Source organism: Amyelois transitella, chromosome 15 (genome assembly GCF_032362555.1).
Source record: "Amyelois transitella isolate CPQ chromosome 15, ilAmyTran1.1, whole genome shotgun sequence".
Taxonomy (NCBI): domain Eukaryota; kingdom Metazoa; phylum Arthropoda; class Insecta; order Lepidoptera; family Pyralidae; genus Amyelois; species Amyelois transitella.
Genome location: NC_083518.1, coordinates 2,977,178 through 3,003,872, shown reverse-complemented (window position 1 = coordinate 3,003,872; position 26,695 = coordinate 2,977,178). Strand labels below are relative to the sequence as shown.

General features: G+C 35.6%; 4 protein-coding genes across 7 annotated transcripts in view; 2 read left to right on the top strand and 2 right to left on the bottom strand.

Annotated features, from left to right (window-relative positions):
• Window positions 1-5,195: 5,195 nt before the first annotated feature.
• Window positions 5,196-8,095, top strand: LOC106135693 (proteasome subunit alpha type-3). Its single transcript, XM_013336058.2, has 5 exons — window positions 5,196-5,383; window positions 5,595-5,801; window positions 6,133-6,381; window positions 6,907-7,019; window positions 7,890-8,095. Exons 1-5 carry the CDS (start codon window positions 5,363-5,365, stop codon window positions 8,065-8,067), a joined length of 768 nt encoding a protein of 255 aa, XP_013191512.1. The 5' UTR covers window positions 5,196-5,362; the 3' UTR covers window positions 8,068-8,095.
• A 1,543-nt stretch (window positions 8,096-9,638) lies between these two features.
• LOC106135712 (apoptosis-stimulating of p53 protein 1) overlaps window positions 9,639-26,695 on the bottom strand; it is a 267,044-nt gene continuing 249,987 nt past the window's right edge. For 3 of the 4 annotated variants that reach the window (XM_060948225.1, XM_060948228.1, XM_060948226.1), the window contains 10 exons: window positions 19,116-19,306; window positions 18,278-18,425; window positions 17,139-17,975; window positions 16,273-16,632; window positions 15,540-16,154; window positions 15,109-15,191; window positions 14,510-14,625; window positions 11,049-11,150; window positions 10,563-10,765; window positions 9,639-9,968 (listed from right to left, as the gene is read on the bottom strand). In XM_060948225.1, coding sequence (XP_060804208.1) covers window positions 9,936-9,968; window positions 10,563-10,765; window positions 11,049-11,150; window positions 14,510-14,625; window positions 15,109-15,191; window positions 15,540-16,154; window positions 16,273-16,632; window positions 17,139-17,975; window positions 18,278-18,425; window positions 19,116-19,306 — 2,688 coding nt within the window. In that variant the 3' untranslated portion in view covers window positions 9,639-9,935. The remainder of the gene's footprint in view (window positions 9,969-10,562; window positions 10,766-11,048; window positions 11,151-14,509; window positions 14,626-15,108; window positions 15,192-15,539; window positions 16,155-16,272; window positions 16,633-17,138; window positions 17,976-18,277; window positions 18,426-19,115; window positions 19,307-26,695) is intronic. The other variant, XM_060948227.1, reaches the window with a different exon arrangement.
• LOC132902552 (uncharacterized) lies at window positions 11,955-13,984 on the top strand. The gene is made up of 2 exons (XM_060948233.1): window positions 11,955-12,135; window positions 13,157-13,984. Exons 1-2 carry the CDS (start codon window positions 11,955-11,957, stop codon window positions 13,852-13,854), a joined length of 879 nt encoding a protein of 292 aa, XP_060804216.1. The 3' UTR covers window positions 13,855-13,984.
• Window positions 12,132-14,276, bottom strand: LOC132902551 (uncharacterized). The gene is made up of 2 exons (XM_060948232.1): window positions 13,978-14,276; window positions 12,132-13,094 (listed from the first exon to the last, which is right to left on the bottom strand). The coding sequence occupies exons 1-2, from the start codon at window positions 14,274-14,276 to the stop codon at window positions 12,191-12,193; spliced, it is 1,203 nt and encodes a 400-aa protein (XP_060804215.1). The 3' UTR covers window positions 12,132-12,190.

Genomic DNA, 26,695 nt, shown 5'->3' with positions numbered 1-26,695 from the left:
CTTTCCTTTTGTTCGATTACAGGAATAAAATATTGTGCCTAAACTTGAATACTATCTAGATTTTATGTAAAACTTGGATTTCGTTTCTGTAGGTATTTTGGTCATGCCATGCTAGTATGTATGCGCCAGCTGCCTACAAGCTGATCGTAAAAGTCGACCAAAGAAAAAGCTTAGAACTTGATTTTTTTAACTGATGAGCTTTTATCATATAACTTTTATTTTCAATACCCATCCATATGACAAGCATATGCTTAATTAGATGAGTATTGAAATTAAAGGTTTCCAAAATAAAAGTGGTCATGGCCTTCGGGTCTTAAGACTCCTTATTGGCTCTGTCTCTGTCATATATAGGTACATGTCATATGTAATACATAAGTTAAAAGAACGTAATGTTTGTATCAGAAATTTTGCACTTTTCTACTTTCTCTAAGAGACTTAGCGTAAATTCGAGTATTAGTTTTCTACATTAATGTTACCCTGTACGTTGCCTATCTGTCACTCAATTAATAATTTAAAAAATATATGGTACCTAGGTAAAATATGCAGCCGATATGTATTAAAGCAAGATGAGTTATTATAAGAAGTCACAGGATGTAAACTGCCTGTATCCAAATCAAACCCACTTCCTCTTGTGTTAGACGTGTGAACTAATAACTGTCGCATATTCTACAATGTGTTACAATGTTTTTGAAAATAATCTTCTTTTACGAACCTTAGTTTTATAAGGTTTAAATTTTGCTCTTCATCATATAGGTTGTTGCTATTTTGATATAAACAATATATAAGTATATTTAGCATTCACTACATCCATAAACTAAGTTTTTTGCTAGCAATCCAGTACGGTGACGTACCTTATAGAAGATTAATATACTTATTCCCTTAGTCGCTTTTTACGACATCTTTGCAAAAGAGATGTAGTCGTCCTATCCTAAAATACGAGCATCAAATCACCACGGCACGTATAATTATGTCATCCAATAACACAACAAAAAATCCTTTGAAGCGAACAATGTCATTACGACGCTCAAAAATACAGCTGACACGACGCTTTTTGCTAAAATTCAAAGCACGTGCTCAAAGTGTCTAGACTGTTATCAATACCCCTACAAGACCCCACATGGGCCGAAATACACAAGTGCAGATTACCATGTCAAAAGAATTACGAAGAGCTTACACGTTTTTGTCACCGAAAAATCGAGGTAGCGGGTAAGTAGAAAATCCAGGCTCTTGAAAGAGTATGCATTATTATCTGTGTGACTTTTGTGACGCTTTTATTTTTAGGTAAGTAAGTACATATTAAAAATATTCATTCATATAATCTCACGCCTTTATTCCTTGCGGAGTAAACAGAGCCAGCAGACTTGAAAGACTGACAGTTCACGTTTAACCGTTAAAAAGTAGGTACCATAATATCTATATATAATAATGAAGAAAAAAAGGCCCGACTCCAAAATTATCCTAAATCACTACATAGTATAAAACAAAGTCGCTATTTTAGTCTGTTTGTCTGTAGGCTTAGATCTTTAAAATTACGCAACGGATTTTGATGCGGTTTTTTGTAACAGGTAGAGTGATTCAAGAGGAAGGTTTTTATGTATAATAACATTTATAATTTTGCACCCGTGCGAAGCCGGGGCGGGTCGCTAGTAATAATATAAATTCTTAAGTAAGTTTGTTTGTATATTACCTCTTCACGCGCAATCAAACTAAACTTCTTGAAATTTCGCGTAAGTATATTTAAGAGTACCTACCAAACTCTTTAATTCCAGTAAAAACTATAGTTCCCGTGGGATTTGCGAAAACCTTTCTTTTAAGGTGGCGTTAAATTCGCGCGGGCTAAATTCCGATGAAGTAAAAGGGTACATGCGCTGTTTCATTAATAAGTAAGTATAAAGTTTCTTTGTCGACGTTCGCTTTATCCCTCTAGGTTTTGGATATTATTGATACCTAACTAACATGAAGAATTTAAAAAATATTTTTGTTTATTGCAGTCTGCAAAGTAAAGAGCAACTTATCCTTTTAAGTTGAAAAAAAATACATTTTATTACATACCTAATTCAGAATGGTATGTTTTTATTCTACAAAAAAAATCGTCCATAGGTACTACATACAATTTATTTTTATTCCACTATTTCACCTAAAATCGAACAAACACACCGTACAAATACCTTTTTATCCCTCATTCATATTCCCAGGTTTGAACCATAAAATGCACGCGAACCAGATCAATACCACCAGTTCATATTGGTCGAATATAGATAATGCGAGTGAAACTACTAGCATACGGTGTTATTAATAAAGTTGGCCTACTAGAACGCGAATCTTGTAACATTAATAGCTTATACCCGCGTCTTTGCACGCGCGAATTTAGCGTCCCCTACAAAAGAATACAGATTTTTCGCAAATTCCACGGGAACTTAAGGTTTTACCCAGATGAAAGACACCATTTATGTCCTTCTCAAAACTCATAATTAAATAAAACGCAAAATTTCCAGAAGATTGGTTCATTAAAAAACGCACAAAGAGTTATCAAACAAACAAACTTATTAGCATTTATATATTGTTAGTTTGGATAATATCATCGGTGATCGAACGGTTATGATGCCAGAACAAAAAGCATGATGCTTAAGTCGATGCAGTATGACTTATTTCAAACTAATGTACGTACAGTTTGAGTGCCAACCGAAGCTTTAACGGTGACGGAAACATTGTGAGAATTTAGATGACACTATGTGTACCTAACCATGATCAAATTGGTCATGGTTCCCTTGCGTTATTCAGAGAGATGAGCAAATACTCTCTTTATCCTAGAAGGAGCGCAAATATAACTCTTTATTTCCACACACTTTACTTAATAAACATACATTTTATCACATCTATATCCCTTGCCGGGTAGACAGGGCCCACAATCTTCAAAAAACCGAGCGGCCACGTTCAGCTGTGTGGATTTATAATGGATTTACTTTAATTATTTATTTTTATTTTATTTATTATTCTATCATTAATATCAGTTTTTCATGCAACGCTTGTTTTGTTATACGAGTTATAATGAAAAAATTACGATTGACTTTCCTACACTAAGTTCCAACTCGAGTAAGTATCGTCTAACTCGACCACACTGAATTCCCGTCTATAGCTCAGAATCTCATTTTCTTTTATTCGGGCTCTTGAGAACCCTTTCGAGGGCTTTCAAGGGTGCAGTGGATAGTGGCAATTAGAGGTTGGTACAAACAAGTCTGTTTTCACTTACGAGTAAGTAAGTACTGGCTTAGCGAGATTGTTCTATAAAGATATTTGCTCTCACAAAACACTGAAAATATGACATCTGTTTTCTTGTTCTCCGGTCTTGCCTAATCCAGAATTCGAATTTTAAAGAATATATTATAATGTGATACCCATGTCTATCTCAGTCCCTTTGTCTGTTAGTAGGTACCCTATGAATTTGTATCTACTGAAAACTAGTAGGGAGTATGTATCTAATTTTTTTTTCAACACAATACTGCATATGCTATCTTCAGTGTGCCCCAGAAGAAAATTACTAATAAGTTAAGTTCAAGCTTAATTTATTCTTACATACATTCAATACATATAATCATGTCTATATACCTTGTGGGGTAGACAGAGCTTAGAGTCAAAGCCAGTCAAATAAGTCAAACCAACGAAAGACCGATATACCTAGTTCAGCTGTTTGGAAAATTGTAAGAATTGAGATTTAAATGATGAAAGATTGCTAACCCATTGTCTAAAATATAGAATCCCAAGTTTATTACCCTATCCCTTAGTCGGCTTACCTAAACGACATCCATGGGAAAGAGACGGAGTGGTCCTATTTTTTTCTATTGGTGCATGTGTCCACACGGCACTTCATTCTAATTCATTCTTGATGTCATTATAACTTCAGCCGGAAGAAAAAAAAATTACGTTTCGAAGTTTATATATTATAATAATATGTTTCATTCCTATTTGTTTTGAAAGCATTTGAGTTCTTGAAGAGCTCCGATACCTAAAAGACAAAAAATAAAGATTTGAAGTCGTTTATTTTTACCTATAGGTATAACTAAAAAAAAATACCGTTTGAAATTCGAACCATAAATGCAGATTGAATTGTGCATATTGAAGAACACTACAAATTGTAAAAGCATAGAAGTTTCAGAGCGCCTTTCGAAATGATGAAAATAGCTTCGTTTCAATCAAGTCACGTCTCGGGCTTTGCCCCTAAAGACGTCTAACTTTGTTAGCGTGAACAACTGATTATAATAATAATAATCTAGTTAATGTTCTGTAATTGACGTCTCAATACTCTCAATGTTAGCTAAACATGTCCTTTCAGTCTTATGACGTTTTGGCTCTGTTTCCCCCATAAGGAATAGAATCGAAAAACGGGTATCGAGTGACTTAGCCAAAAAAAATATTATCAAAAAAATCCAATTTTTAAATGCGGGTACCTATCACTTGGGAATGACAGGTCAAAACAAATTGAATATTATTTCGATTGATGTGCTCGTGGTAAATATGGTAGATATTGCATGCTTTCGTAGGAGGCAAAAAAGACCTAGGTACCTATACCTAGATACTTACCTATCTATTTCATTTGCCCACACTAAAAACAAATGCGGCGAACTATATTTTGGCAATGGAATACCTACTATGTACTTATAAAACCTGTCAAGGGGAAAAAAATTATTGGTAGGTCACATGTTACCATGACAAGGTAGCAAAATGATAATACAGACAAGAATAAAGGAATGATTATGTAGTAGGTTTAATTTAATTACCTTACCCGTATTTACAAAACACGACAGCTTGTCTCAAGCTCTCATTTGACCAAAAAAAAATTTTCAATCTATAGATGTCAACGTCAAACAGCGGATGTCGATGATTCGGTAAATTTTACAAAGGTTTGTTTTTGTTGCGCGAATATTCAATCGTTAATTGGTCAAAATAATTGGTTTTTGAATAACGTTTTGTTTTACATGGGCTTTCCATATTTTTTGTGACAAAAGAATATAATAAAAAGTCGTAAAATTTATTGCAACTTTAGTGAACTTACATAATTTACAGTAGTAAAACACAAATTAACTTTTATTGTTTCATTTATGACTTTACATCTGACTCATTAGTGTTAATATTGAAGGCAGACATTTTGAAAAATTGTTTCAACTACATGTTAATAAAACGCAATAGCAGCTTCTTCTGTCAAAGAGAACACGCCAACATCAAGTTTGCTTGTCATTGCCGCCGAGTACGGTAAAAGAAAAAAGAAATATTTTAAAATTTACATCGATAAATGAGTTTATGAGTAAATATCATCAAATATATATACAGTTAAAGTTTATTTAAAGTATCAGAAATAGTACAGATCATGAGTTCAATCGGAACTGGGGTAAGTAACTGTATTGAAAGGTTATGAGATTTTGTAGTTTGTTTGCATTTTCGCCTATTAATCTCTCCCTGCCTGTTTTCTGAGGATCTCTTTCTTGTGAGAATTACTGTTTACAAAGTTTAAGTGACAAGTACAAAGTTAAACCACACATTATTAAATAATTATAGTTCAAAAAAATTTGCCTATTCATGTTGTAATATTTCTTTTCCAGTATGACCTTTCGGCGTCACAATTTTCACCAGACGGCCGTGTTTTCCAAGTAGAATATGCTGCTAAAGCTGTGGAAAATTCAGGCACAGTCATTGGTCTGCGAGGAAAAGATGGAGTTGTATTTGCAGTTGAGAAATTGGTGACATCAAAACTGTATGAGCCTGGTGCTAACAAAAGAATCTTTCATATTGATGAACATGTTGGCATGGTAAGTTTACATACTTTTAAAGATGAATTTATGATACAATTTAAGATTGGATTTATTTTTCATTTATGTGTGGTATGAAGCAAAATATTATGCAAGGATTGGCCAGACAAAAGATATCTAACCCCTCTTTGTTGTTAAATTTTTATAAACATGACAGCCAGTTAAAAGGTATGCAGGGGTTGTGGAAAGCAGAAAGATGTAATCTCTGCCCACCACTCCAGAAAAGAGGTGTTATTTATGTCTATATCAGTCAGTTCTTCACCATACCAACATTTTAGGACACTTATCTACCTATAAGAATTTTAGATAATTTTCTTTTTGTCATTTTCAGGCAGTTGCCGGCCTAATATCTGATGCCAGACAGATTGTAGAGACTGCCCGTTCTGAGGCGTCCAACTACAGATCTCAGTATGGAGTCCCAGTGCCGTTGAAGTATTTAAATGAGCGTGTTTCAATGTATATGCATGCATACACACTGTACAGTGCTGTTCGTCCTTATGGCTGCTCTGTCGTCATGGGAACCTGGTCTGATTACGAAGGACCACAAATGTACATGCTTGACCCTAGTGGTGTCTCATTTGTGAGTATTTTTTTTTTCATATCATTAGTAGCTTATGACCTTAAACTGTACCCCTGAACATGAGATTAATTAATAGCATCTGTAAGATTTAACATTTGTGGTCAAATTGTTTTTTTTTTAAGAAGCTAATTATTTTGTGTGTTAATGCCAGTGTCATAAGGAAATTTAGAGTGAAGTGTTGACATCTCGCAGAGCATAACATCATGGCTCTCCAAAACAAATAAATAAATTTTTTGATCTTCTCTCCCCATTTATATCATTTAATTTAAATCCAATGTATAATTCATATTCATACAACAAAATATAATAATTTGGCTTTTTCAAAATTCAAACATAAATATAAAAACTGGTATTATACAAAATAAGGCCTATACATGGGGGTCAGCTTTATATTTTGTTACTTTAGATTTTGTTTTAAGGCGGACCAAGTTGGGTACGAGTAACAGATGGTTTGAAAATACAACCCAAAGAATGTTTGTATTAAAACTTGAATCATGTCAATAATTCTTAAAAATATAATTCCAGTCCTATTTCGGCTGTGCTGTAGGCAAAGCGAAGCAGGCTGCCAAGACTGAAATTGAGAAGCTGAAATTATCCAACCTGACTGTGAAGGACTTGGTGAAGGAGGCAGCTAGGATGTGAGTATTTACTTCTTAGTTGATAGCTGTGTGGTTCGCCGCACTTCAGAATAGGACCACTATCTATCCCATGTATATCTTAAGAGGTGACTTAGGAAAAGGCTAATAAACTTGGGATTCTTCTTATAGGTAATGGGCTAGCAACCTAACACTATTTGAATCAATTCCATCATGACACAACATGACACTTTCTCTTCAATGTTGACTCTGTCTACACCGCAGGGAATATAAACTTGATTATATGCTGTATGTAGTTAATGTGACGTGAAAACTGTACTAGATGAATGTGGCCCATTTTACGACGAGACTGAAATGAGTAAAATAACTACATAGTTACTTTATTTTAGAAGTAAGATAATAAATGGTATTTATTTACTTATTTAAAACTATTGCACAAAAAAACATGTACAAAGGGCAGTCTTAATGCTGTTTGGCATTTTCTACCAGTCTACCAGCATATCGCATATGGTATGGTGGACTTTATTATAGATCTATTAAGACATGTATTTTTGTTGTACATTGTATGCGTATATATCAACCATGTGGCCAGCTCAGCTAGAAAATATTTTTGGAAGCGCCTTTTTCCCTCAGATCACTTTATAAACTTTGATTAATCTGTCTGAAATCTAATTTATTTCAAATCAAATAGGTATATGCCGATTGCATTTTCTGATAATGTAGCTTTCTAATAGTGTAAAAATGGTTGAAATCAGTTCAGTAGTTTTTGAGTTTATTCATTGCAAACATACAAAAGTACAAATCTTTTCTCTTTATTAACAGTTTGGATCATTATCAGATATTTGTGCCGAACAAAAATTCATATCCATTCTTTGATGAATTAAATAGTAATATCTATTGTTTCCATTACAGCATCTACTTAGTCCACGATGAGTTGAAAGACAAGCAGTTTGAGCTGGAATTGTCGTGGGTGTCAGCGGCTACCAAGGGCCGTCACCAACTCGTGCCTAAAGAGGTTGCTTCCGAAGCGGAGAACTTGGCCAAGCAAGCCTTAGCGGACATCGAGGACTCTGATGAGGGTGACATGTGAATTTAGATAATACATTTTTTATTATTAATCGGTGTTTTATTTTTTGCGTAGTACCTATGGCACGCGCGACGCCCTTTTGATAGCTTGAGAAACTCCCTGTTTCGCTTTTTATTATGACGTGAAAAGGGACAGCGATAGATTTTCGCGCGGTGAAAATGGCGTCTCGCGTGCCCATGGGGTGGGAATAGGCTAGAAACAAGTTTTTTTTTTCATATATTTTGTAAATTTGTAACGAGAATGTTACGTGATTTTACTTGAAGTAATTGACTAATTAATAATAAAAACATCTTCTGTTTTTTTTTTCTAAATTTAAAGATAATTTAAATATGTATATGGAGACAAATTTATTATTAATAGGCATACTTTAAAACTGTCTAGCCATCAAATATGAAAACATTGTGTGATATATTTTACTCTCTTTCTTAATAGCAATTTTGTCACCCTGACAACAACCCGCTTTGGGAACTTTAGGCATTAAGTGTAACTTTTTTGTCATATACTTACAGTAGAACTCTGCTGAAAGTAACAGTGAAAATATTTCGAGTTCATGTGTGTAGTTATAATACCTACTTTAGTTTATTGTGGTTAAAACTCATATTTGGCAAATTCCGCGCTCCTAGAGACTGAGAACGCTACCGGGATTAAACCAGGACGATAATGGTTGTTATAGTGGTTTACATACATACATATAATCACGTCTATATCCCTTGCGGGGTAGACAGACCCAACAGTCTTGAGAGGACTGATAGGCCACGTTCAGCTATTCCAATTTAAGATAGAATTGAGATTCGAATAGTGACAGGTTGCTAGCCCATCGCCTAAAAAAAGAATCTCAAGTTTGTAAGCTTATCCCTTAGTCGCCTTTTACGACATCCATGGGAAAGAGATGGAGTGGTCCTATTCTTTTTTGTATTGGTGCCGGAAACCACACGGCACCAATATAAAAAAGAATAGTGGTTTACATAATTGTTTTTCTAATCTCTTTCGTCAGGAATTAAATTCCTGACCTTATGCACCCACGGCAGCGGGGCTAGCATAGCACGCTCTATAGCTGTCCCGTTTAACGTCAAAATAAAAAGCGAAACAGTTATAGTTTATCGCTCGATAAAAATGACGCCGCGCGTGCAATGCTTGAATTATAATGGTCTGTTATAATAATTTACTTAATTGCTTGAATATGCTTAACTCTTTGGTCACGGATTTATATTTTTACCCGGAGCAGAGTGACAATAGAAACTGCCCTGCAAGATTTATCAGGGCAGTTTAAACTATAAAGCTGTTCTATTCAGCCCCGTAAGAGAGACTGCTTAGTAAGTGAAATTATTTTCATAACATAACGTAAACCACGCCTCTTTCCCGGAGGGGTAGGAAGGGACCAAATCTTTCCACTTGCCAACTCTCTTCATGCAAGCTCGTCGGTTTCGGATACTCAAGACCTAGCAAGAACGTCTTCGATTTGATCATGCATATAATTAATTTTTCGTCTTATAACTTAATAGATATCTAGATTTTATGAAATCCAACATGCCTAGTCTTTCAGAGGAAATAATCACCAACAATAAAAGACACTCAATAGTTCATGATTTATTTGTATTGTCAGTTTAGAGTTATATCTCACAATATTCCAGACATACTAAGAACAATATACAAACTCTATGACCAATATTTAATTATGACTCGCGTATTTATAAAATGTACAATATAATCTCATTCGTTTTGAACTTATTTAAATATTTACAAAATATTCGATCTGATAAAATTGTATACAACACTATGTCCTTTAGATTACAGTGATATAAATACATAAAAAATAAAAAGAGCTAACAGTATTTACAAGATATCAGGTCATATGTAAGCTTCTTGATTCTTTATTCCTGCTGTGTGGTTACCCTCGGATATAACTGAAAAGAAAAACTACGATTAGATATAGGTCTTCGAAGCATTTTTAGGAAAGAAATGAAAAATTATAAGTTTATGATGTTCCTATTGCTACTATTATCATAAATCAGCCGGATTATTTTCAAAAACACGCTGTAATGATTAGAGATATAGCTGAATCGTCAATTATTAGCTTAATCTTACTTCTCCCAACGAAATTAAAGTTTTTTGGACGCCAATAACATGCTACAGTCTCCTTTGCCCAGAGAGTGGCAAAGCGGCTAGCGAATCACTTGTTTTCCAAATTATCAATAACACTTAGGCTTAAGCTGTGTTAGTGGTGGCTAATAAATACCACTCCTGATCGCTGTTTGCGAACTTTTAACCTCTACCAATCTTCGAAGATAATCTTCTGGGCCCATAACCTTAGTATTCTTATACGCCTAGTTATAATATGCTACAGTCACCACTCCCTAGCTTAGTGGACGATTTCGTCGCGCGATAAACTATCGCTGTTTCGCTTTTTATTGCGAAATGAAACGGGACAGCGATAGTGCTAGCCCCGCTAAAACGCCATCGACTCACGCTCTAAGTAAAGGCTTGCAATTGGTACTTACCCCAAGCAAGTTCCTGGGCACATAGCCCTCGTGTCCCTGATCATCGCGACACCACCACCACTCCCGCTCGCTGTCGTCTCCCTTCCTCAGCACGTGTAGTCTGGCGCCCGTACTGAATGACAGCTCGTCGCTTCTACTAGCCGTGTATGAAAACACGGCGTAGACTAAACCGTTGTTCATGATGCCCAGCTTTTCTTGTACGCCTGTAAGATGAGAATAGATTGATTAGAGACTAAAATCATTTGGATTAATAGTAACAAAGTTTTTAACGTCTTTAATTTACTTATTTGGTATTACCTCGACATTCTGACATTTAGTCAACCTACATGAAAGTAACCAACGTAAAGTTTCGCAAACTTCAAACTTAAAATACCTATCTGATAGATTTCTTTCTCTTAAATAAGGGCCGTTCCGGTTGGCATAGTAATGGTACTAAACACAAAAATGTATTTAAAAAATTGTGAACTTCAGTAGGTAGGTACTTACTATAGAGGTACTCTGAGCAGCCGTCGAAGCCTTCCTCGTCCTCTTCGCACTTCTCCGCCGCTGTCTCGTGGTCAGACAGCGTCGTTGCGAATATACAAGCTCCTGGAAATCACAGTTTTAATTCAGAATCAAAATGGGTATAATCCAAATAGCCATTCGTTCTTATATTAATATTGCTTTTACCCAACATACCCATCAGGTCTTATTATTATCCTACAAAGAATAATAGCCACTCAAAGCAAAGAAGTCCCGGTCAGGTGGCTCAAAATAATCCTTTACTTTTGTCATAATTCTAGTCTTCTGTGACAGAAAGTAAAAGTTGATGTTACGTGCGACGCCTAAATGAATTGAGAACAGCAGGAATAATGGCCTATCTACGGAAACCAAGGAAATTCTAGAGTTCGAAAGGAGACCAAGTAAGAAATAAAGGAAGTTCTTATGTCAATAGATTCTAGATGTTGTTAGACCAGGAAATTGTCGCTATCTCCGAATCATAGAACCATCCAGCTAAACGCGGTATTTCACTGTGACTGTAGTTAACAGTTAGAGCTCGTTCCCACCTGTCGGGTGTCGGATCCGTATATTAAACGGAAGTTCTAGTGGCAGAGCATTATATATGACGCTATTCACACTTATCGGAAACCGATTTTGTGTCGGCTCCGACAAGAAATGTCGGGTGTTTTGCCAGCCCTCTACGCCCGGAAAAAAATCGTGTCGGATCTCGCTCGCCTATGATTAAGAACGGCGCTGTTCACATTTGTCTGATGTCGGAGCCGATAACCCTCTCCCCGCTACCCCTCATTCCGTTCGTGCGTACGTCGTACCTGCGATCGCGCACACACACATCGCGGCGCGCAAGCAGAGTTGTTGTGTTTTTATTGTACGCACGTTTGGTGATTCGTAGTAATGGAAAAAAATATCAACCCCGAACAATTGATCACACTAGTTCAGGAAAGAGGTGTCCTTTGGGACAAAACTCTAAATGATTATAAAGATAAGAACCTGAAAATAGCTGCTTGGCGGGAAGTTTGCTGCCTACTCATACCTAATTTTGACAATTTGGACGAAAAAGAAAGACAATCATGTGGTAAGTGTTTGAAGTTATTTATTTAATAATATACGTAAAATTCAAAACATAAATATTAACCATGCGCTTCTGGTTGCCAAGGCACCGAGCCTATTGTTGAAACGAAGTAGTTTGCAAATTCAGACCGTATATAATTTGCAATAGGACCACCACGTGGATTACAGTTTTGCAGTTGTACTTGTTCTTGCATCGGATTTTCTGCCGCATAATGAATATCTTCAAAGTTCAGACCGTCCTTTTCTCTTACAAAATTGTGTAATACTGTACACGCTTTTACAATTTCGATAGCCGTGTCTGGGTGGACATCCAGTGGCCGATGAAATATTCTCCATTTATTGGCTAAAATACCGAATGCGCATTCAACGTACATTCTTGCCCGACTTAAACGATAGTTAAATATTTTTTTCATGTGGTCTAAATGAGTGCCTCCAAAAGGTCTTAACAAATTTGTTGACAGAGGGAAAGCCTCATCGCCCACGAGAACATAAGGCATATCATTTTGAAGTGTTGCATGTAGAGGCCTTGGTTTTGGTATATTTAAACTACCATCATTCAGTTTCTTCCATATAGTTGACTCCTTGAATATTGAAGAATCGCATTCTTTTCCATACGAGCCAACACTCATAAAAATAAAACGATATTCTGAATCAACAACGGCTAGTAAAACAAATGAAAAATAATCTTTGTAATTAAAATACATCGAGCCAGTATTGTTTGGTTTCACCACTCTTATGTGCTTACCATCAACTGCTCCAAGACAGTGCGGAAAGTTGGCTTTCATATCAAAACCTTTTGCAATTTCCAACCATTTACGCTCATTATCAGGAATTTGCATGAACTCGTCTCTTAATACATCCCAGATAGTGGAACTAATTTCTTTGCAGATTTTACTAATAGTTGACACACCAACTCTGTAACTATAGTGCAATTCTTTGAAGGAACAACCCGATGCGCAATATCTGTAAAATAATTAAGTAGGTAAAATAATTAACATTTCTATATGTACCTATTGTAATTGCAGGTAAATTAGTATCTACAAAGTGGTCGAATCTACGAGATGCCTGGATGCGAGCAAATAAAAATGACGTCAAAAAATCCGGAGCAGGGGCTAAGTTTTCAAAGCCATATATATATAAAGAACAGATGAGTTTTCTGCAAAAAGTGGCTGAGCCTAATCGAACTCATGATTCTGTCAAGAAGCGTCCAACAGATACATGTCCCGAGGCATCAGCGGCCAATACAACAGATATAAATTCAGAGCTGCTATTACCAAGCACTTCCAAAAAGCCCAAAACCTCCTGTCTCGATGACAAAATGAGCCAGTTTTTAGATAGCAGGCTACAGTCAGACAGAAGTAACGAACATCCAATGCTCTCTTTTTTTAAAGGTGTTCTACCGAGCGTTACGTCTTTTGACGATAATGAAACTTTAGAGTTTCAATCAGGCGTGCTGTCACTGATTCAAAATATTAAAAAGCAGCGTGAAAGTCGTTTATACTCATCAAACTATGGTTGGCATTCACAATCAAGAGATCACGTGCAACAATCTGTATATTCGTCACAAAACCAGAATGTGCACCCACCATTAAACCAGAATAATATCTTCCCTTCAAGTGGATATGGATATTCGACACGCCAACTCGTTGAACCAGCATCACCTACTTTGTCACTACATTCAAGTAATACTCAAGATTCGGACTTAGATTTTAGTAATATTTAACTCCACTAATTTGTTTTCGTAATTAAAAAAAATTAAAGTTATTTCTTTCAATAAATATATGTGAACTAAAAGTGACTGTTTTATCTCTTCCTTTATACAAATTAATATGTATAATTATATTACCTTAAAAATATCGCCAACCTTTCTTCAGTACAAATGCAGTCTCTAAATCTCGTATTTTGGTAGTTTATGCTCACTGATATTTGAGCCAATAGATGGTTGAATGTAGTTATCGACATTCTAAAATAATTGAAAAACTTAATTTCGTCACTCCTCAATTCTGTTATTAAATTCTGAAATGTTCCCAAACTAAATCTTTCTCTCAGGATTGGGTGCACCCAATATTTTCTTTCCTTGGCTGTCTTTCTTCGTTTTCTTCTCAAATAATAATACATCACAACAAGAGCTTCGTCGACGTCCATCGTGCACAATCGCCTCGCGTAGAGTGCTTGAAATTGGCACTAGCTTCGACCGTGGCCGACAACCGATCGTGTGTGTGAACAAAGGCGCCGACATCCGATTAATATACGGATCCGATAGCCGACAGGTGGGAACGAGCTCTTAGTGAAATACCATGTTATCCATCCGTATAATAGGGATAACGACATGACATGTGTGTGATATCGAAATATACTTAGAACATAGAATTGCGTACCGTTGTCAACGAGGAAGCGAACCATCGGCAGGTTGTTGCAAGAAGCCGCGCAATGCAGAGGAGTCCACCCGTCGGAGTCCTGTGCGTTCACGTCGCAGCCTAGCTCCACAAGGAATCTGTAAGTAGGGTTAATGTATTGGTAATATTTTTTACACAAACTCTGACACACACTTAGTCCGCGATATCTCATCTCGGGAATTAGTGCTAGATCTAAAAATCGGGAGATAGTGCTAGATGTAAATCCGATATCATTATTGGGGGCATTCATTTTATACTTACATGAAGATTAATAATGCCAGTGATTTTTAGTCCAATCCAATTAGGTTTGTATGATGCCTGGCATTTTATTACCTAACTGTACCTAATGATGAAAATTTTAACAAGAAACTTGAGTAGTTGTAAGTTTGTTTGGTAGAAATCAACCCACCATTTCTTCACTCATATGTCATATCCAGGTTTTTTTCCATTACAATAAATAGTTTAGAAAACAATAATAATAATACCCAAGGGAAAATATTTTTTTTTATAAAGTGTCATCTATATAAAAATCCCGGAAACAATATCAACGAAAATGCGCTAAGCGTGTGCTTTATACTCACTTGACAATTTCGAAATGGCCGGCACAGATGGCGTTGTGGAGGGCCGTGATTCCTTCGTCGTTTGCTGCGCTGGCATTCTGCACCTAAAATATGTTTACTTTTTATATTTTACAACAATTGAAACAAGACAATGTTCTTCTAGTTTGTGTGTGTAAAGCTTTCAAACGTATGTTTGTTATAGCAAGCAATATTTTACAGCTCTGAAAAAGTTTATATAGTGACTCTTAGAAGGTAAGTTTAAGACTATCTTTTGCTTGGAAATCCTGCTTAAATTTCCAAAAAAGAAATAGCGTCTGTTTTATTTCGTGCTTATTATATTAATATTAGTTTAGACATGAAAGCGTAACATACAGATTTTTCTATCCTAATCAAGAATTAGTGTGAATTAATATAATGATAATGATATGATTATATTTGGGCCTCATATTTACCTGTGTCGCTGTTTTCTTGACCAACTCCAATTCCCCCTCTAAACTAGCGTCAAGCAGCAGCGCAAGCGGATCAAAACTAACGCGCCTGGCCAGCGGTGCTTTACCCCCTTGCTTCAAATTGCCTTTCTTTGACCGCCTCAAAACATTCTCAGTGCCCTGAGAATCCTGACCGTTCAAATCGACAGAACTGATCTGCTCAGCTACATCCCCCACTTCATCCTTTTCACTACCCATCGATATGTTATTATTTAGAGCCTTATCTACTTCATCTTTCTTCGTTTTATCTTTTAGGCCGTTCTGCATTTCGCTAGGAACGGAATCTAGAGTCAGTCGATCCATTTCTGGGAACAAAAACGCTGGTGGCATCTCTATACGACGATTGATACTGACGCTTATTCCGTTCTTAGCTGTATTTAGATTTCGTAGTTTGGGTTGCTCGCTCATGGGTGGTTTTCTTATTGTAAGTGGACGTGCTTTAATGATCATTTCATTGTTGCTGCTACTATTGTTGGAATCTTTTTGATTCTGCTGAGTTTCATCGGATTCTGTTGAAGGCGTGGATTCTGAATTTTGGTTGAAACCTACATCAGTATTCACTGACTGTCTCGGTGGTGTCTGAAAAATAGAAAACTTTCTTTTAATTTCTATGTCACGTTGTCATTTAGATATGTACCTGCTACCATTTTATCTTACTTTAATAGCTTATTATTTCTGAGAACTACAAATAGTTTACCTTTATTGTAGGCTTCGGAGGTAAGGCTGGTTTAGGTGATTTATCTGTACCGCTGACATCGGGTGTTGATAGTGGCGTGCTGGCACTTTGTGGTGGAGACAGCAGAATACTTTGTGATGTATTCTGTCCACTGAAGTTGCTTCCACTGGTCGACAGTCCTGACGCCGTGTTTCTAACGATCTGGGGTTGGGAAGTTGCCACGTTACTAGCTACATGTATGGTTGATGGTGCAGTGATACTTTGAGTTTGAACGGTTTGCGGTTGGACCGGTTGGATCTTTGTGGATGATGTCTGATAAATGGGTGATGGTTTGCCACTTGCTACCTGAACCGTTGTGGGTGCTACACTTGATACAGGTTTCTGGAATGAATTAATGAATGATATGATATTTTTACAAATGTAGAATGAATAGCGAATGGTGATGTAGAGATTGTCTAAGCTGAAGTGACGCGCCCCACCTTCGTATTTACGCACACAAGCAAATATCAAATATGGACGCAATACACCTAAACATCAATCGTTCATTTGCCGGTTAGGCTCAAACTGTTTTTCTCAAATTTGTTGAATTTTGTTGCCCAACTAGTTTAGTTGAACTTAAACGTTCGAGAGGAGAGGACGTTTTGTTTCATACAATATGACGTCGCTGCTCCATAGAGCGAGCGTGGTCGGATTTATCGCCCGACAAGTCGACCGTATTGTTCACGTGCAGATCGTAGTTCACTGAACAATCGACGCTACCACACAGATGAAGTGTCGTCATTAATATTTGCACTCACACATCTAAATAAACTAATTAAGTAGTGGGGCGCGTCACTTCAGCTTAGACAATCTTTAGCTGAATATTTCAATGCTAGATATTAACTTACCCCAAAACCTATAGAACTGCTAGTAGATGTTGTATTAGATCCCAAACTCGGAGAACTGCCTTTTATCGCGTTACCTTGTTGGTTTTTGTTTGAACTGTTCTTCGAGCCATCAGTGCTATGACTATTACTCTGACTTAGCCTAGAATTCTGAAGATATGCTTGGTTCTCTTTCCCCTCTTGATTACATCTACCCGAGGAGTCTGATTTCTGCAACTGATATGTTTGTTCCTGTGGATATGTCATTTCTGTTTGACTTAGAGGTGTCGCCAGACTCTTGTTCACAACCGTGAGTGGCGTAGAATGTACTGTCATATGATTTATATTTATGTTAGGGTTTTTATCATCGTTGGTCTTTCCGTTCACTTCAGCTTTAAGTTTTCCATTTGTACTTTGTGGGAATTTGGTGTTATATGGCAATGTTTGATATTTAGGGTCTGATTTACTTGCAGCAAATTCTGGCAGGAATTCCTGTTCGTTAATTTTAAGCTCTTTACCAGTTTGATTACTGTTCGAACTGCTTGTACTATTAGGACTATATTGTGGTTGTTTATTATAATCTGGATATTTCATGTGATCGAACATCCCTTTTTGATCATAAGCGTTGCTGATACCCTGTTGGACGTGACTAAAAGCGTTATTCTCGTGTTTGTTTGGATACTGATTCTGATATTGGTTTTCACCAGGTGGTATGTGTGGGTATCCATTGTACAGCGGGTTCATCATTTGCTTCTGCTGCAAATAATGGGCTTCTTGTTGTGTCAAATGAGCTTGTATGTTGTCACTCTGAGTGAGCTGTTTTAATGGCACATTGTTTTGTATAACATTCTGTTTCATTGCCTGGAAAGAAATTGGGACCACTTTAAAAAGACATTGTTGGTGATTTGAATAAATAAATTTACAATAAAAACAATAAGCTGAAAATCTTCTTAATTTATAAGTGATGTTTTGAAACAAAGTAAGTACATCCGACCGGTTAGATTGGAGAACCATAATAACTAAGCAAGTAACTTTTCAGACTTAAATGTTTCAACATATCTTAAAAGAGTTTTCTATTGATTAATTTAAATTTTTATTATATTCATAATTGTGATATAATCGGATATATTTCTGCAAGATTCATGAGATGATAAAGCATTTACCTGGAAATTAGCATTATGACTGACGCTCTGCGCATGAGGCACATGGTTGTAAGGCTCCACCGCCGCGACGTTCCCTCTGGCTTGCTGGTTCTTTGGTTGGCTGCCGTTGTAGTTTGAGAGCTGTTGCATGGGTGTCGGGTTGTTGGTTCTGAAATTTAATATAAACTTTTATTAGAAAGGACAATTTTAAAGCAATTTGACAAGCTTGTTTTAAACATTTTTCCACGGAATTAACAGCACTTAATGTGATTTTAGGTGTTATTTTTCTTAGATACTTTCTCATTTTTAAATGGACGCGATTGAAAGTTTATGAAAACCTACTGCAGCACTCATAAGGGACAAGCAAGTTTTGATTGCTTTGGTAAAAATGGCTTTTTTGTCAACATATGTACGAGATTCAATTAGTTTGTCCAATGAACCATGATATATGATTTTAAATGCTGTGCTATAAACAAATCTTCCTCTTTAGATAGTGTTAATCCTCTCAGGAGAAGAGCCTAATGGTCATGCTCATGGATTGCGTAAGACCGGTTTTCACACGATATTGAATCATGGTTTAGTTGAGTATTATGAATTCTCATTTTTTGAATTGTTACTTTTCGAAACGGGCGTTTTGGACAGTTGAAATTTGAGGTCGAAAGGCAATACAATAAATAACAGCTTTGTTGTTATTGCTACGGGAGTCTACACGAGGCAGCTAGCTGTCTATTGAGAGCTCCCTTCCGACGCAAACTGACCTGAAGTTACGAAACTCTTGTTCGATGCTTCTACTTCTATTATTACCTAAGTAACTTTCTTGATCATTATTGTAATCCCTAGAAAACTTATCTAACAGTACCTCTGTTGTTGCTGCTGAGGGTGTCTATGCGCCGCCGCTAGTTGTCTATTGAGGGCTCTCTTCCGAAGTAGCCTGGCCTGAAGTTCCGACACTCTTCGGTCGATGCTTCTCATCTCCTCCTGCCTCGCGCCTAGCGCTGCTCGCTGCGCTGACAGTCGTCCGTTTTGTTGCTCATTCAGCTTGTTCCGGTACTGGAATAGAAATTAGTGTAATTTGAAAATAAGTACCTACGTACATACATATGGTCACGTCTATATCCCTTGTGGGGTAGACAGAGCCAACAGTATTGAAAAGTCTGATAGGCCACGCTCAGCTATTTGGCTTAATGATAGAATTGAGATTCAAATAGTGCTAGGTTGCTAGCCCATCGCCTAAAAAAAGAATCCCAAATTCAAATCTAAAGTAAGCCTATCCCTTAGTCGCCTTTTACGACATGCATAGGATAGAGATGGAGTGGTCCTATTCTTTTTTGTACTGGTGCCGGGAACCACACAGCCCCAGAAAATAAGTATGATGACATTAATGGCGCAGAAGTTTGGGCGTCGGGTTACCCAAGCGCCAGGGTACCCTGATTAAGATCAGCGCGGGAAAATATTTTCAAATATTATTTGTCCGTGTTTGGCAACACAAGAGAGCCGCGCACTCGTCATAGCAGTGGTGCGTGACTCTCTTGCGCTATACTATAACTGGAAGATTGATACAATCATGGGTGGTGGTGGAATGGATTGTCTGTGATCTTGGGTTCTATTCCTAAACGCTTTTCGCTATTGCTTCAACTGGATTTACGATAGAAGTCGAGAGATTCATTTTGCTTGTTGCCTAAATTTTTCCTTGTCGATGACAATTACTACATTTTTCCATCCCGGAACAAAAGCTGCTCCCGTAGGATCTTAACGATAAACTACAACATACGCGAGCAAAGCCGCAAGCCAAAGATGAAATAAAATTAAATCACAGACATAACTAACACATTCTTAATATTACTTTGTATGGATTAAAAGGATTTTAACAATGCATTCATTCTACGCAAAAAATCTAAATTAAAAGTTCATTCAGAAAAGTAGATTAAAATACGCCATGTTAATTAAGTGCAGCAGTAGTGCACTCTCACGTCATTTGCGCTAATTTAAAATGCATTCGCTTGGGAAAGCTGACACCGGGGTACAGTGTATCAAAAGAGACCACGCAGAAACAGGGAATAGACAAACATTTTTAATCCACCCACGTAAGGTAAATCTTCATTTCGTTTTCAATCCTCAGTTTAGTTTAAATGTTGTTATTGTTTAAGTGTAAATTCAGTAACAGGATGCAAATTGAAGAAATTAATAGATTTATGATATTAGATTACCTTGATAATATAAAGCATAAAGTAAAATATAAGTAGAAGAGAAGCGAAAAAGTAATAAGGTTTTTTTTATGTTGAAGATTTTAAAAAGTAGGAGTAAAAATTGGTTAATACTCTATGGTTCCTAGAAATCTCAGGACAACAATCTAAGGACTGTATGAATAAAAGCCGTACACTACATAAAATACATAATTCAAACAACTTTTTCCTTTGAACATTTGTAGTGTTGAATTTTAAGACACATTTGGCATACACGCAAATTTTTAACCCATTCACCGCCTAAAGATACTTTTTAGCACTCATACCATCAAGGATTTCAAATCACTCGTGTATGAAATAGATCCACCGGCGGGAACAACTCTGTACGTTAGTTCCTATTAAGTACACTGTAAAAGAGACCTCACAAAATCTGGAAGTAGCTAAACTTTTGAACTACACCCACGTACGGTGCATCAAGGTGCTAGTGTTACTTCAGTTCAGCCGAAACTTTGGATACTTTGCATGAAAAGTTTTCAACAGTATACTATGAATATATAAAATAAAGAACTAAGATACAATTGGATTTATTTTTAATATTTGTATAACAAAGATATGATTATGCTTTCAATTTATAAAATTACTGAAATAGTAAAAAAGAAATAGTCTTCATCTTCGTGCTTAATCAGAAAAAGTAGTAGTTGATATAAATGTGAGTAGATAAATTAAGAATTAACAATCAAACAGACAATGAAATCGATTATACTCGTATGAAAATTATATCACACTTATTGTCGCCTTATATACCTATAGAAAAGAAAAAAATCTAACCTTGATATATTGATCTATATTCAGAATTCTGTATGAACGCGGATATTATAAGAGCAGAATATATCGATAAAAAGTTTTAAGACATAAAACCCTGATCACTTTTAGATCAAATCATCCTAAGATCAGAAGTTGGATTAAGGGGAAAACTTTGCCAGTAATTCTTCCGTAAAATTGGCTGGTTATAGAGTGTCATTTAAAACTCTTCAAAGCTTTGAAGAATTTTGTGATCTGACTGTCTACTAATAGATTTATAAAAAATAGCAATTTTAATGTAATTAAAATTTCTGTTTATAATAAGAAAATAAACGGCCTTGTTTTAAAATTTTGTAGGTATTTCTGCGATTGTGTAATTTAATAAAAACTATAAAAAAAATATGAAATTTAATATATTATTATAAGACTAAAAGTATAGTATATATGTATATATCTTTAGCATAGGGTGTTTGTGGGTCTTGACCCACCAATGGCTAAGATCATAAAAAAGACACCTTCGGTGCCCTATGATTCAATCATACAATACCCCTAACGCAGAGATTGCATACCTACCAAATATTAAAAATCATTTTTTATAACCCTTTCGGGTATCGGCTTTAGCAGACTTGCTACTTGGTATCTTTCAGGGATGCGAAACGTCTCTTTCGCAAAATGTCCCTTTCGGAAAATGTCTCTCTTTGCCTTAATATAACACTACTCAACGAAATTTAAGTGAACTTTAAGTAAAAGAATTTTAAATGATGAATGTATTCAACATCATTAGCTCTTTAGGTAATGTCAATATGTATGATACATATATGTATTTAGATACAAAATCAAAACACAATAAATAATATATAATGATGAATTTTAAAATTTAACAGCTGTCCAAAAATAATAACGCGAATTTGAACTACTTATATTCCGTTACAACAATAATAGTCTACATCAATTCTTTGAAAATTAATCTAATAGGACAAAATTTTGGATAAAAATTTGGACTGCATAGGTATTTGTGCGCTAGCCCTCAGACTAGGGTTACAGCCATTGAACTTTATCATAATAGAGCATTCGTTCAGCAATATCCAAGCCCATTATATCTACCCAGTTTATCTCACCGCGAATCCATTCCTGAACAAAATCAATTCCATCCGAACGAGTTTTTCCATATCAACGGTTTTGACCAAAATCAAGATTTTCTGATTCGAAGCGTTTTTCTCATGTGATTTAATATAATCGAAATAACGGCGAAATATATCGAAATTCATTAAAAATGGGAATGTTTGACCAAGATATGAAATTTATTTGAACGTTCATCTTTCCCAATAAATGTGTTACCAATTTTTTTACATTTAATAATTTTTGCTTACGTGATGTTCCGTTAACATTATTTTTTTAATAATATGTAAGTACATTTTGGGTATCAGTGTTTGTAATAGTAAGTTAGTCAGTGTATCATAGTTCAATAAGTGCGGTAGATAGGCGTTGACATGCGTATAAATATTGTTTTAATAATAAACTTTGTTTAGTTTTAAAATACTGGGTAATTAAAGATTTCCTTCATTACCAATCAATTAATTTTCGCAATCTTGTCAAAATTAGTTTAAAGCTTTTAAGTGCAATCAATAATAACAAAAAGCATTAGGTCAAGAGTACCCGAGTTTGCATGAAGACATAAATGTGGTTAGTTGAAAGATGTCCTAATCTCTCCCTACCCTCATAAAGGTGTAATTTTATGAATGGGTGCATAAGCAAAGTATACCTACATATTCAACAATCTACATACATATCGAAATTCCAAAATACAAAGATGTTAACGAGTTGAACACAAGATAGCATGATATGACAAAGAGGTGAATATCAAACGTCGTATCACTGGGGTTATCAAACAGCCCTCTACGGAAATTGGAGAAGTGTGCCTCGTCGAACTGCCTTTTGATCTACCTCGACAGTTATTGAACTTCGACGAAGATTACATCTTTATACTTGTAGCTAAGCGTAAACTTAAAGTTGCTACGCATCGCCGAACGAATCACGTTAACATCAAAAGTTAGAACTATATCAATTTCTGATTTGTACTTTGTTATACTTATGAGTAATTTAATTGAGTGGTAATATGTATCGTGGTTATTGTTTCAAGTTTTCCTACTACGTTATCTTTTCTCACAGATATTCTTTATGTACGCTTAAAGGATAACGTTTGCGCTAGTGTTGTCAAAAGGTTGATTTACTTTTACCTAAAGTTAATTTTCAAATTATAGACAAAGGATATTTATAGACAAAGAGTATCTTTACTTTTACAACGCATTAGTCAGCTTTTATATTTTATAAGGATAAAAAATCACTCTTTAGAAACTTAAAGGTCAGTTGTAATCTTTTGCGAAAGTTTCTTTCCGGTTTTAATGTCAACTATGACATAGGGTCTAGTTGAGGTCTTAGCGCGGAACTATCCAAGTTTGTCGGGGATTCCGAAATAAACGATCTTGGTAGGATTCTTTTCACGTGAAGTGGCAAAGTTTTCGAACTACACAAAAATTCTTCCTCTCTTATCTACCCTTGCGGAAAAGGCACCGATATTCTCAAAGCCTTCAGGATTCTTTTTTTACACAACTTTGTAATCTTGAGGTTTTCATACATATAAACTTTTATATAATTACGTCTTTATCCCTTACAGGGTAGTCAGGCCAAATAGTGTCAAAAATTATCAAAAACCATGTTTAGCTGTTACGAATTCAATCAAGGAAGACACTAATTAACTCGGGATTCTTCTTTTAGGCAATGGTTAGCGACCTATAACTACTGAATTTCAATTCCTTGACTGAGCCATACAGCCTAACGTGGTTTTTAAAGTTTTTAGTATATTCTCATATTGCAGTAATTTTATTGTTATCATATGTTTCTGTATGCTTATTTATTTGTAGTTATTTTATAACTTAATCAATATATTTTATTACTTGCCTAAATTAAGACAATAATTTTGTGTACGATTTATGTAAGTTTAATATGTTCAGAAGGTACCTAAGTTTTTTTCCTGAACAAGGTAGGTACCTCTTAGCAAACCTTTCACAAGGCAGAGAAATATTTCCATTTACCCAACCAATTTATTTTTACACCGTTACGTGTTAGAATTTTATTTCCATAAAAATGAAAAACTGTTTAATTTTGCGAAATTAAAATTCCGACACGAGATCTCGACATTTCACAAACTTAAGCACTTATTTCAACATGGATTCCCTCTTGCATTTATTTGCTGTTTGCTGTGAAAAGGAATGTGTGAAATGATTTGGGAAATCTTGGTATCAGGTACAACTTCAGATTTTTTATGGATTTCGTACTTGAAGACAAAACTAATAACTTTCTGCACATCTTAATTATGTTTTAGTTCTTTATTAATACTCGTATCCTGTCGGGTACCTCGTCTTAACCTTACTTGGGAACCAGCACTTACATACGGTAATTTAGAGATCTTACTTTAATATACAACAGGAACTTCTTCATTAATTTAATTAAGCATCTCAATAAATTTATCCTTTAGTCGGATAATATTACCTCTCTTGATTTTTATATCACTGAGCAAGTATCAAAACTTCACAAAGCATTCCCAGGGCGAGCCAGTAGATTGGCGCCGTAAATTCCCACCAAATTAGAAGAACGGAACGTGATATTAATCCAGGCCTCATGGGAGACTCATATCAGGCGTTTCTGTATCGTCGCGGAGCCTTTTAGGGTTATATACTTTGTCTTTATCTGTTGGAGTAATTATATTTTCTAATTAAATCGTTTTGCAATAGACTCACTCGGAAAGAAACATATAAACATAAAAAATAACGCCTCCCTACTAGAGGGATGGGCAGAGATTACATCTTCCCACTTCCGATCTGTGCATACTTCTATCTCGTCATCCACATTCATCGCTTACTTCATGGAAGCTCGTCAATTTCGGGTACGCTTGACCTGACCTATTTTATAACTTTGTTAGTACAAATATGCAGAAAATGTAGTATGTAGTAGTTCTTAAAAAAAACAAGTTAAAGGTAAATAAGTACAAAATCTCAGAAATAAAAATATGATCACAAAAATACTACTTTTTATTTAGTTCTAAGTAGATGTTAGGTCTTACAATGCTGCCTACGAGACGTCAATTCGATTCTATTCGTATCGTAACACATTTGAAGTCTAGACTCGAGTCGTAATCGATACCGTTACTAGAACATCCGATCTATATAAGACCTAGCTTCACTCAAGCAACTTTACTTTCGCATAAATGTGTAGGTATAATTTTTGTACCTACATTTTTACAAATAGTAGAGTTTAATTTTAGCTATCGTAAGATTATGTGTAAAAATGATAAACAATTAGTGCCTCAAATTTCTTAAGTAACTTTAATATTGAACCGCCGTTAGTTAAATATAAAAACATTACCAAATCTACGACGTGTAAGGTATAAAACTCTATGAAAAAAATGAATCTTAATGAATCGGTATACGAAACTAGTTTATCTTATAATACCTCCGGTGACCAAAGTTTGTATAGACAGTGGGTCAAGTTCTTTTCCCCCGAATGTTCCTATCTAAACACTTGATGACTTTCGAATATTTCTCTCTGTATTATCGTTTACCTAAGTATACTAGTAATATTACTAATGAAACGTTTTTCCAATTATACGTACGCGCTCCTCAAATTTAACAATCCTTACAGGGTAATAACATGGGCGTATTGTTAGTTTTCTAGCAAACAACGTAGTCATCGTTATACGCAGATATTAAGAAATAGCTAAGGCTAAAGAGAACATTAACACTGGTGCTTTTATTATGACGGAGCCAGTAGAAGTTGACTTAAGTAAATAAAAGAAAAATAATTTTCATTATAAGGTATAAAACGTATTAACTTACACCCATCACATTCTATTCAATCGCTTGTACAGATGGGGAGAGCGAAATGGAAGATGTTTTAACGTAAAAATACTTTAAGTTTTTTGGTAGTAAATCGTTAACCATGTTATAATCAGACGTTTTTACGCGTTTACGATAGTTAAAAGTTTTATCCTAGTTCATTTTGTAGTTTTTACTTTAAACAGTCATAAAAATACTCATTCATTTATACTTCGTATTGAACTGTCCATACGAAGTACAAATGAATTCACTTAGTCGTTTAGTTACCTAAAAAATCTAAGGCGAAAATTATCTCTCTCTCTCCCTCTCATTTCTGCGTGTTCCCGGTTGCACCTTCCACAGAAATGTTTCGGGGTCCGCCTTCTGACTTTTAAGGCGAAAATTGTATCTAGCCCTATGTACTTATTCAAACTGCAATATATTATATATAGATACACTGTTGCTCGTGAAAATGAAAATAAATATTCCATATTTTCACCTTACTCCTTACATTTCAAATCAAATTCAGTAAACAAAGTTGCCCTCGCGTTTTTCCCGCTCAGGTTTATTTGCGTAGTCAGCCG